Source organism: Populus euphratica, unplaced genomic scaffold (assembly GCF_000495115.2).
Source record: "Populus euphratica unplaced genomic scaffold, PopEup_1.0 scaffold477.1, whole genome shotgun sequence".
In the NCBI taxonomy this organism is placed as follows: domain Eukaryota; kingdom Viridiplantae; phylum Streptophyta; class Magnoliopsida; order Malpighiales; family Salicaceae; genus Populus; species Populus euphratica.
Genome location: NW_011500355.1, coordinates 123039 through 135384, shown reverse-complemented (window position 1 = coordinate 135384; position 12346 = coordinate 123039). Strand labels below are relative to the sequence as shown.

The 12346-nt window shown below is 31.1% G+C and overlaps 1 protein-coding gene across 4 annotated transcripts; it reads left to right on the top strand.

Annotated features, from left to right (window-relative positions):
- The first annotated feature begins 1279 nt into the window (after positions 1–1279).
- Positions 1280–7128, top strand: LOC105114009 (zinc finger/BTB domain protein, putative (DUF1644)). Of its 4 annotated transcripts, none has more exons than XM_011010395.1 (3): positions 1280–1607; positions 1970–2044; positions 5692–7128. In XM_011010395.1, exon 3 carries the CDS (start codon positions 5704–5706, stop codon positions 6784–6786), a length of 1083 nt encoding a protein of 360 aa, XP_011008697.1. In that variant the 5' UTR covers positions 1280–1607; positions 1970–2044; positions 5692–5703; the 3' UTR covers positions 6787–7128. The 4 variants fall into 4 exon arrangements, with proteins under 4 accessions (XP_011008697.1, XP_011008696.1, XP_011008699.1 ...); XM_011010394.1 differs by having other exon boundaries at positions 5684–7128; XM_011010397.1 differs by lacking the exon at positions 1970–2044.
- Positions 7129–12346: the final 5218 nt, after the last annotated feature.

Sequence of the window (12346 nt, the reverse complement as noted above, 5' to 3'; positions counted from 1 at the left end):
ATTTTGACATTAAATTGTTTGGTCTTGAGCTTCTTGATTTATTTATTTTTTTGTTGGGTTATCTTTGCCTCATATCTCATATTAAAAGTTAGTTGAATTAACTTGAGTTAACTTATTTATTTTATTTTATTATTTACCATTGAATTACTGATTATTGAGTTTGTTTTATTAAATATTATTTAAAAGAAAATGCATGCGTAATGAGTTTTTTTTTTATGTGGGGTGTTGAAGTTAACTCGAGTTAACTTGTATTTCTTGACAAGTTTTTTTTATTTAACTTTAGTATTTTTTACCAAGTACTTCTTTTGAAGGTTTGATTTTTTTTCTTGATTTTTTATATTTTTTTCAATTTCATCGTTTTGCGTTGAATAATTTGGTTTTCTTTTTGTTTGATTATTACAATGATGAATTGTTAAAATTAACTCGAGTTAATTTATATTTTTTGTTTGGTTATGATTTCTTTTTGGTTTTATTTCTACTTGTTGTTTTGGTCTTATATTATAAATACATTTTGATCAATGTAACCCAATTTATCTTGGGTTATTATTATTTGAATATTATTTTTTTATCTTGAAAAAATTTAGATAAGCTCAAGGCATAACACGAATAATTTATTTAGTTGTAGAAAAATTATAATTATAGCTAAAAACAAGATCACATGTATAATGAGAAATGTATTTATAATTTAACAATACAAATAATTATAAAAATCTCACTATAGTTTCATATGAATTTCACTTTCTCTTTGTAATTCTATACATTACTTTTATAAATTACATTTTTCATCGTGTAATTTATATATTCAATAACAATTTAAATTTTTAACAATATATTTTGTTTGAATTTTTTATTTGATATAGCATATAAAATATAATTTATAGTAGTACAATGAAAAAATAAAATTTAAATAGCTTACATATCAGTGCACAAAAAAAATAGCACGCAGTTATATGTTTATATTATGCAAATCTAGACATGTATACATAAATGTAGAAAAAACATATATTTTTAATTATTTAGTAAACAATTTTGTGCTGTAAATGAACTGGTTGACACGTGCTGACTGAAGACGAGGTCGTTTAGACTAACCAAAATCCTTTTTTTTTTAAGCTCAAAACACAATCAGTCCAACTAGATTGAATTGACCGAAATTCAAACGAATAAAAGGGTAAATCTGATGAAATAATTATCATAGAGGGTGATTTGTCAATAACAGAACAATAGAAGGACTAAATTAAGAAATCCAAAACATCCACTCACCTCTCCCCAAAACTCCTCTAGCCTGCCACAAGGAATAAAGAGAAGGCAGGCAACAGAGAGGGGGAGAGAGAGATAAAAAAAAATAATTAAAAATAAATAAATAGCGTCGAAACGACTCAACGAATCCCATCCCACAGCATCCCTATTTTCTCTCTTCCTTTTTATTTGCCCCAATAATTTTATTATTTCCTCAAAAAAGAAAAAAAATGTTCTCTCTCTCCCGCCTATAAGCAGCAACCTCTCTCTCTTACCAGTCTCGATCTCATCGCCTTAGCTTTCGATTCGACTTTGTATAGTAACAACAACAAACCCTCCTTTTATTTTATTTCCTTCCATTTTATTTCAAGGTACGCACGCCTCTCTCCCTCTATTTTTTATTTTTGTAAATTTTATGGATTTTTTCTTATATCGGAGTGTTGTATTTTTTTTAACATTATTTTCGGATGAAATCTGGATCTTAGATGGATGGATGGATGGATAGATAATTGGAGAGAAGAAATCTGGATCTTAGATGGATGGATGGATAGATAATTGGAGAGGAGCATGTGGGTGCAATCGTAGCTTTATTTTTTTAAATGAAAAATTAGGTGTCAGTTTCGTACAAAAGTGTGCTTGGGCTTTGCTTTAATTTATTAATTAAAAAAAGGGAATCTCTGACTTTTTTTTTTAATTTTTTTATTTATAAATGTTTGTATCTGGAATGAATCAGATGATGCCCATTGCTGCACCCTTCAACTAACTCGCTCGTCTTTTGATCTAGATTTGCACTATTTACGAACCTAAGGTTGGTTTATTTTTCTCTGTTCATTTCTGCCTAATTCTTCCATTTTGTAGATGGTTTTGTTTTTTATTTTTTTTAATCTTGTTTTTGGTGCATTTGTGCGTTCATTTCGTAGATGGGTTTCGTTTTTAATCTTGTTTTTGGTGCATTTGTGCACTATACATTCTCATTTCAGAAATGGGTTTTGTTTTTTTATCTTGTTTTTGCTACACCTGTGCGTAATTCTTTCATTTCGTAGATGGGTTTTGTTTTCAATCTTGTGTTTCGTGCATTGTACTTTATCGTTTCGGAAATGGGTTTTGTTTTTTTATCTTGTATTCGCTACACCTGCACGTAATTCTTTCGTTCATTAGATCGGTTTCGTTTTTAATCTTGTTTTTGGTGCATTTGTGCATAATACTTTCTCGTTTCGAAGATGGGTTTTGTATTTTATCTTGTTTTAGCTCCATTTCCTTGGTTTTCTTGTTGAATCCAGGGTGTGAAATTTGGTCTTTGGTTGGTGATATTTGGATTTGATATTTGACTTTGATTTTCTACTCTCTCTTGAATGAAGTACATTTAACATGATCAGGCCTCAAATAATCTTCTGTCTCGATTCCTTAAAATTTATTGGGGTTTAACTTTGTATTTATCAAAAATTTAATGCTGGTCTCATTGTGTAATCTGTGTTTCCTACAATGTATAATGTGCATCTACTCAATTGGACCTTTTTTTTTTCAAATGTATGATTCTGGAGTTGGTGTAGATGCACCAGGTTTATTTTGTTTTAACCGGATTCACTTGTCATAGGATCTGCGTTTAGGTGATCTGAAAGTCATTTGCATATTCTAACATTTGCATATTCTAACGCGTGATAGTATTGGATGACCAAAGGTCTAGGGAAGACACATTAAAAAATGCTACAAATGCCGGTTGTTTCGGTTAATTTATGAGGGATGGATGCTACTTAAAACCATTGATCGAATTGAGATTGATGAGGTCATCAGCATCACAAGTTAATCTTTAGATAACCATCCAACTTTGGCCTTCAATGAGAGTAGTTTTGGCTGTAATACATATTTCAGTTATATGTGTTTTTTGGTATTACAATAATGAGAAGCAAAGCCCATAAATATTATTTTGCCACATAGTGATTTGATGTTTACTGGGCAGTTATCCAGGGCTATTTTTTATGTGGCTATAGAACCGGTCACATGGAAAAAATGCAACTTAAAATTTCCTGCATGAGCTTATTGCGTGATTCTTATCTGTTCTCCTTACTTTCCAAAAGGAACGTCTAATACAAGTAGTAGGCTTCAAATCTGTCAATTATTTTGTCCGTGATGGAGGAGTCAAGTGTGTGTCCCTAGCTAGCATGTTGATCAATTTCAAGATAATTTCATGTTGTGCAATTTCTGGCTAATTAACAGTTTTGATTGAAGTGGTTTTCTTGACACTTCAAGGCTGATTATTAAGTGGCATGATTAATGGAACATTGTACCATGCTCTCTGTCAAAGGAATGATAAAGAGAACTTGAAGTAGTTTTCTGCCTGTTGAAATGGAGTGGAAATAATTAGTTTTTCCTTGTTCTTATGTGATGAATATGAGCAAATCATATAAATAAAGATTCAAAAATAGAGTTATAAGAGAGAGACTGACAAATCAGTAGAGAGTGGTCCTTGTTATTACAAGGAAGAAGAATTAGTGAGTAGAAGCAACATATAATTTGACTTCTGAGCTCAAATTTTCTTTCTTGTTCCAAACATTGATGTTGTGTTTGCTTTCAGAAAACAAATTTCCAATTTTCATCTTTTTTTTTTCTTTAAATAAATTTTTTCCTTGAGGAAATGTTTTTGCTAACTCTTGTAATATAGAAAATAAAGGCCTTGTTTGGATTGCTTTTAAGATAATGCATTTTAGAGAGATTATGTAACAGGTGAACCAAAAAGGGTCCATATTTTCAGAGATGGAGAATTTGGGAAACAATTTTGAGCAGTTGGAGATAGAAAACATGCTATCCCAAGAAAACAGTAATTAGCAAACACTTTTTTATAGTTTTCTGTTTTCTAGAAAACTGAGAAGTTCTGTACAAGTAAATAATCAGATCTGGCTTATGGCTTGTGTTAGGTCACAGTTCAAGTTCTCTTTTTAAGTCATGCAGCATTCTGACCAGTTTTTTTGAACAGCTCTTGCTTGACCTATTTCCAGCTTCTATCTGGAATACAGTTTGTCTAATCGGTGACCACCAAATCCTGAACTTTGTAACAGTTATATGACATGCATACGCAGTAGTCCTTGGATTATTGATTAATGTATCCTTATCAGCTGGAAGTTTTCTTGCTGTCTTGGGGACTTTAACTTTGAAATAGGCAGTATCGATTTATTGTTTTCTCTGAGCATTATATTTTTGTTGTTTACTTGTTCATGGTTGTATAGATGAAAAGTGATTCTGAAAGAGAGGGAAAGAAACTCTAAAATTCTTTCATATGTTTTCTCATTATGGTGGTGCAAGGTTTTGGGCAGGGTGGGAACAGGGAGGGAGGGTTGCCATTGCACTGTTGGGATTTGAGAGTTCTTGTGATTAGCAAGAATCTGTTATATAGTTGTGGAAATTGCTGGGTATAGGAAGATTTTTTTAATATTCTTATTGCATAATGATCATAATGATTGAACCCTTTGATATTCTTCGCAAAAATAATAGATTAAATGAAACTTGAAGCTGCAATCAAATCTGAAGGGAGCTCCTTTTCAAGCATGTCAGCATAACTTCGTGTTTTGATATTATTCCATCCAGTACCTTTGTGTTTTGAATTGAACCCTTATTTATGATAATAACATGCTCGTAATTTATTTGTGGGACCCAAAGGTTCGTTGGAAAACTTGAATTTTTATTGTTGAATGCAGCAACGAGGTATTTTCCAGCTGATGCTGCTGAGATTGAGTAGCAGCAGATGTAGCTTTGTTACGTGTTTATTGATATATGATTTCAGTTACCGCGACAATACTTTGAGATCATTATGATCTCCATGAAACGATGGATAGATTGCCAATTTTTGTTATTTTGTTGTCCTATCTTTCTAAGTACACAAGAACTTTTTAGTGTTTAAACATGAAGTGATTTTTATCTATATCCGATACATCATACTCTTCCTTGATGCTAGGATATTAGTGACAGAAAGCCTTAAGGTTCCATAAAGATTCTCTGAAGGACAAAATAAATCTCAGATGGACACATCTGTGTCAAGCATAGTTTCTTGTCTGAGAAAATGATTGACTTACAAATAGGTGTGGTCCTATTATTAGATAATTTTGTATGATTTGACAGATTCAGGAACCAATGGGGTCACATGAGTTTTCACTGCACTGTAAAGTAGAAACATGATATTTAAGATGCGGGAAGTGTTGCAAAGACTGCTGTATCATATTTTTTTTAAAGTTTCTGCCCTGTAATTAAAAAATAATATTAGCTGTTTGGGTGGTTGTTACATAATTATGCCAATTAATTCTGATGATGGAGGCTGTTCAGCTTTGAGTCGTGCATTTGTAATTTTATGAGGAATGAGAAGGTCCATAGTAGTTTTTCCTAGTCACACTAATGATGAATTTGTTGGTATTTGTGATTAGCTATTGTATATCTGGAATAACTCGAATTCTACTTATGGGTTTTCAGGTTTAGTTGGAAATGGCAAAAGGTAGCAGGGCGAAGCGTAGGTTTGGTTCCCGACAATATAGGCAGGCACCTTACTTGTCACCAGCTTATAATCAGGATATTTCCTCAGACTCGTGCCCAAAGAAATGCTCCAAAATTCTGGATAAGAAAGACTGGGTAGATGTAACTTGTTCTGTTTGCATGGAGTGCCCACACAATGCTGTTCTTCTGCTCTGCTCTTCCCATGATAAAGGTTGCCGTCCCTACATGTGTGGAACCAGCTTCCGCTATTCCAACTGCCTTGACCAGTACAAGAATGCATACACTAAAATTATTTCATCCACTGGTACTGCTGAGAATCCAATCTTGGTCTCCGATTCCAGCCAGCCTGTTGAGAAGTGTGAAGCCACAGAGCTTGCTTGCCCACTCTGTAGGGGCCAGGTGAAAGGGTGGACTGTGGTAGAACCTGCAAGAGAGTATCTAAATGCCAAAAAGAGAAGCTGCATGCAGGATGACTGCTCATTCATTGGAACTTACAAGGAGTTAAGGAAGCACGTGAGGACAAATCACCCCTCTGCACGACCACGTGCAGTTGATCCCCTTCTTGAACAGAAATGGCGAAGGCTTGAGCGAGAGCGTGAACATGATGATGTAATCAGCACAATTCGGTCGACAATGCCTGGTGCAATGGTTTTTGGAGATTATGTAATAGAAGGAAGTCATTATGGTTTTGATACAGATGAAGATGGGGGTTTCGATGCAGATGCCACAGAAAGGAATGAAGGTTTTGAGGTGGGCTTTGATCGGAATCTGGTGAATGTCTTCCTGCTGTTGCATGCGTTTGGGCCAACAGGGGATGATCACAGCAGACGGCTGAGGCATCCTGAGAGGACTGACCATCAAATGACTGATGAGAGTTCTGTCAGTTTTCATCACTCTTCTCCTGTTGAAGGCCTGGGTTTGTCCGAAGAAGATGACGACAATAACATCAATGATGACAATGGTGATGATAGTGGCATGTCACTCGTTAGCCGCCTTCGTCGACATGGCAGAATGCTTTTGGGGCGTTCAGGTAGGAGACGAAGGCGTAGAGAAGGCATTGGAGGTCAGAGATGATTTAAAATGGGTCTGGAGGAAAACACTTCATAGGTACATAGTTTTAGGAAGGGGGGGATTTGAGAGGATAAAAGAATTTGACTAAACATTGCATGCGTTTCTCATTTTCAACTCCCGGTTTGGTAGATTGGCTGGGAAATACTGGTAGTGGAAAGAATGTCCTTTTCTTTCCATATGTGTAGTCTTTTAGATGCAATTTCTTAATTACCTTCAGTCCGCCTGCCCGGTAGACTGTGAATATTCTTCTGTGGAACTACGTGTACTGTCTTCTGTTCTATAATAACCTATGTCAGCATGTATTGTCTTTAATCTGCTCAATGGAATTGTGTTCTGTTCTGTTCATGCTCATCTTTAGGATTCGATGAGAATATTTTTGGTGCAGGAAATTGGGAAGGGATGATGCCTGTTGAGCAGTGCCGTGATATGATGGTTATTTGATGCTGTTAAGCATAGTTGTTGGCCTGAACGTTGCTATTGACAGAAACGGATTGCTGAATGTTCAGTACCTTTGATTAGCTTTATTTGATTAGCTTTACTGGAAAGAAGTATTTTTTATAAAATAATTTTTTTAAAAATTAAATTACAGGAAAATAAATTATTTTTTGATATTTAATTTTTAATATTTGATAATGTTATAAAAAATAAAATGAAAAATATTTTCTAGTATTGAGATATGTTATGAAAAAGTTATGTTATAGAAAATAAATTAAAAAATAATTTATTAATTTTTTTTTAAAATTTATTAAAATAATAAGAAATAAATTTTATAAATTAAAAAATTGAATGAGAATGAAATTGAAAAAAATAATATAATTTTATAAACTATCTTAAATAAAATAAATAATAATTAAAATAATAAAAATTGAAATTTAACAAATAAAAAAATTAAAACAATAATAATAATAATTTTATAAATTATTTTAAATAAAATAAGTAACATTTAAAAGAGATAAAAAAATTCAATTAAAAAATAATAAGAAAAGAATAAATAATATTTATGAAAATAAGGACCAAAATTAATATAAAAATCAAATTTTAAAAAATAAAATTAAAATAAAATATTCAAAACATAATATATATAGCAATCAAAAGTTTAAGAATTAAATTTGATATAATAAACAAATAAAATTGTATTTTAAAATTTTTCACAACTTTGTAAAGTATTTTTTATCTAAAATAAAATAAAACACTTTTATGAAAACTAAGCTAAATTTTATTTTCATTAAAAAATAATCTTATTAAACAACTTTTCTAATAACAAATAAATATAAAAAAATTTAAAACATAATTTTCAAAAAATCTTCCCATCAAATAAAGGAGTCATAGTCTTGGTTAAGTTTCTCATTTTGGCTTGTATGTTCCAAGCATCACGGAGCTATTCCTCGTACAACTAGGATTTTTTTCATAGTTTTTGGTCCTCATACTTCTAAGATAAATTCAAATTAGTTCCTCAGTCAAAAAAAGTCTTTACAATTAAGTCTTTGGAGCTCAAGCATTTATTTTGATAATTACAAAATCTAAGTGGGTTGACAAGTGAGGGATGAATTAAGTGGGTATAAATGGATTTAGTTTTGCCAATCTGAGTATTGCAGATGATCTAATTTGACAAGCACAAAATGCAGATTTAATGAAGTCATTATACAATTATTTAATTTAATTTTCATTTTTTATTTTAAGAAATAGAAAGGGTAAAAAAGAAATAAAGTAGATATGATAAAAAAATTACTATTTTTATAAAACAAAATACTATAAAATTAAGCATGGCTAGCAATGATTAATTGATTATTTAATTATTTTTATATTACAAAAAATAATTTATTTATTTTGATAAGCTACAAATACTAAGTCATAATTTATTCAGTATTGTGTCTTACGGGTGTCAGTCCAAATTGAGTTCAAGGATCTAAATATTTAAACTATAATAAAGGATGCAAGTGAAAAGTAAAACAAATCAAGAGTGAAGAGAAAATACAAAAATATTTAGAAAAAAGTAGTGATATTCTTTATATATATTAATTTTAGGTGAATTTAATATATAAGTAGAGCTTGTGCCATAATAAGTTTTTTTTTTAAATTAATTTTTTAATATTTTAAATATGAAAAACAAGAAAAATAGAAGGAACTTAAACTCAAAGGTAAATTACAATAACTGCCTCAAATATCATGAAATTACAGAAACCATACAAAATTTTAAAAAATAGACAAAAACCTCCTAAATGATGTCTGTAATTATTTATCATAATTTACCCTAAATCAGTAAATCCTATGAGAAACACGGAACCATATGAGATAGAGTTTCATGAACCTGTCGTCTGTTGAAAGATAAAACATCCCGGCAAAAACATCAATTCTGAAGATGAATTTTTCTATTATTGTTCTAAAACAAACCGAGAACAATTGAAGACAATTTTATGTTCAGGCCATGGAATTATTTTCTTGCCTATTTACGTAGAAAACAGACACTATGAAAATGTTCCTAGCTGAATTTGGAGTTTGGATGATGGTTTTGCATACAAGTCCAGTTTAACGGGTTGATCTAGAATTTAGAACTAAGTTGATCTAGGATTGAAATGGGCTAGGTTTTAAAAAAATAGAAAAAGTTAAAATCTAGAGTGATTCGGTGGCCTAGCTAACCTAATAAGATCCAATTAAAAATTTAATTATAATTTGTTGATTTTTTTATATTAAAATAATATTATTTTTATTTTATAAAAAAATCAAAATTAATCTAAACGATTCAGCAACTGGGTTAAAACTCAGAATTGAAGCTTGAGTTGGGTCAACTATTAAATTTGATTCAACAACTATGATTTGGATTGTTGCCATTTTAATATTCAAATTATTCTCGAAGAACACAATGCCAATAACAGGGTCAAGGAATTTAGATATCTTGTTATCAGCTTGCCATGATGATTCAGATTATTTCACCTGGAAACGGATATGCTCCCCTTATTTTTTTGTTGCCTGAAGAGCATTTCCCACTCAGCTCAAGACCATCTCTTTCCCGTATCTCCTCCCACACCCACTAGTAAACACACTGGTATTTTCCTTTCATCATCTTTGTCTTGGAACTTGGCTCAAAAAGATGAATCAATTAGTCTTATTCTAGTTTGTCAATAAGGACACAATAGAGTAGACACTATGAAAATGTTCCTAGCTGAATTTGGAGTTTGGATGATGGTTTTGCATACAAGTCCAGTTTAACGGGTTGATCTAGAATTTAGAACTAAGTTGATCTAGGATTGAAATGGGCTAGGTTTTAAAAAAATAGAAAAAGTTAAAATCTAGAGTGATTCGGTGGCCTAGCTAACCTAATAAGATCCAATTAAAAATTTAATTATAATTTGTTGATTTTTTTATATTAAAATAATATTATTTTTATTTTATAAAAAAATCAAAATTAATCTAAACGATTCAGCAACTGGGTTAAAACTCAGAATTGAAGCTTGAGTTGGGTCAACTATTAAATTTGATTCAACAACTATGATTTGGATTGTTGCCATTTTAATATTCAAATTATTCTCGAAGAACACAATGCCAATAACAGGGTCAAGGAATTTAGATATCTTGTTATCAGCTTGCCATGATGATTCAGATTATTTCACCTGGAAACGGATATGCTCCCCTTATTTTTTTGTTGCCTGAAGAGCATTTCCCACTCAGCTCAAGACCATCTCTTTCCCGTATCTCCTCCCACACCCACTAGTAAACACACTGGTATTTTCCTTTCATCATCTTTGTCTTGGAACTTGGCTCAAAAAGATGAATCAATTAGTCTTATTCTAGTTTGTCAATAAGGACACAATAGAGTTTTTCAAGGTTTAAATTGAATTTATTAAAAGTTTGATTGTCATTTTTCAAGGTTTAAATTGAATTTATTAAAGGTTTGATTGTCAAAAAATTGATTTTTCAAGTCAATTTAGACTTTAATTAGAAGAAATTAAAATTCCAGGATTACTTTAATTAGAAGAAATTAAAGTTTCAGGATTGAATTACAATTTTAAAAAATAAAATAATATTATTTTTATTTTATAAAAAAATCAAAATTAATCTAAACGATTCAGCAACTGGGTTAAAACTCAGAATTGAAGCTTGAGTTGGGTCAACTATTAAATTTGATTCAACAACTATGATTTGGATTGTTGCCATTTTAATATTCAAATTATTCTCGAAGAACACAATGCCAATAACAGGGTCAAGGAATTTAGATATCTTGTTATCAGCTTGCCATGATGATTCAGATTATTTCACCTGGAAACGGATATGCTCCCCTTATTTTTTTGTTGCCTGAAGAGCATTTCCCACTCAGCTCAAGACCATCTCTTTCCCGTATCTCCTCCCACACCCACTAGTAAACACACTGGTATTTTCCTTTCATCATCTTTGTCTTGGAACTTGGCTCAAAAAGATGAATCAATTAGTCTTATTCTAGTTTGTCAATAAGGACACAATAGAGTTTTTCAAGGTTTAAATTGAATTTATTAAAAGTTTGATTGTCAAAAAATTAATTTTTAAAGTCAATTTAGACTTTAATTAGAAGAAATTAAAGTTTCAGGATTGAATTACAATTTTAAAAAATTAATTTGATCAAATCAAGAACTTAATTGCATAACTAATCAAGTTTTAAGGTCAATTAAGGACCTAATTGTGAATTTTTAAAACTAAGAACCAGCTGAAAAAGACAAGTGAATGCAAGGCTGAAATTGATCAAATTAGGAGTTAAATTGAAAAAATTAAAAGATAGTTGATCAATTGAGGGTCAAAATACACAAATCAGAAACCAAAATACAAGATGAAAAAGGCATTGAACTTTGAAGCTAATAATTGAGTGAAATTGCATGCAATTAAAAGTTGAGAGGAAATAACGAGTATAATTAAAAGAAATTAAAAGAATATAGACTAAATTGAAGTTTGTCAAAAAATTAAAAACCTTAGTTTTTAGGGTGTAATCTCGATAACGCGTTATTTAAATTTAATGAACGAATTAAATGACGCGTTGTTCAACTATTGTTCACCTTTTTTTTGCAGTTTTGGCCTGATCGAGTAGGCATTCTCAGACGAATAAAAGTGGTGTCACAAACTACTTTAGGAACTATAATCACCACCATTCAACTGAAAAACAGTCTCTCTACAAAAATTAGCTACTTCTATCAAACATTTAAACTTAATTTTCTTCAATGAACTCAACAATAACTTGTTCTTGATCAACCATTATTGTATTCATAGATTTTAAGCTCACCATCTTCAAGAAAATGAATGTGAAACTACAGACATTTTAATTGATCAAGATAGGATCTAAACAAAAAGTATGCACCCCTTACCAACTTCAGGTGATATTCAACGATGATGACGTTAGAGTTGCTTCAACAAAACCTCGAAAGTGGACAACTCAGTCATTACTGACCGTAATATCTATTTCTTAAAACCACTAATTTTTTTTGTTTGTCCATATTTCAAGCTTTTCTAGTAGGTTCTTATCAAAGGTTGATTGCATTTCTCTAAATATCAAATGACTAGAAACAAGCTCAATGGTCTTCTGAGAAAACCACTAAAATCTCCA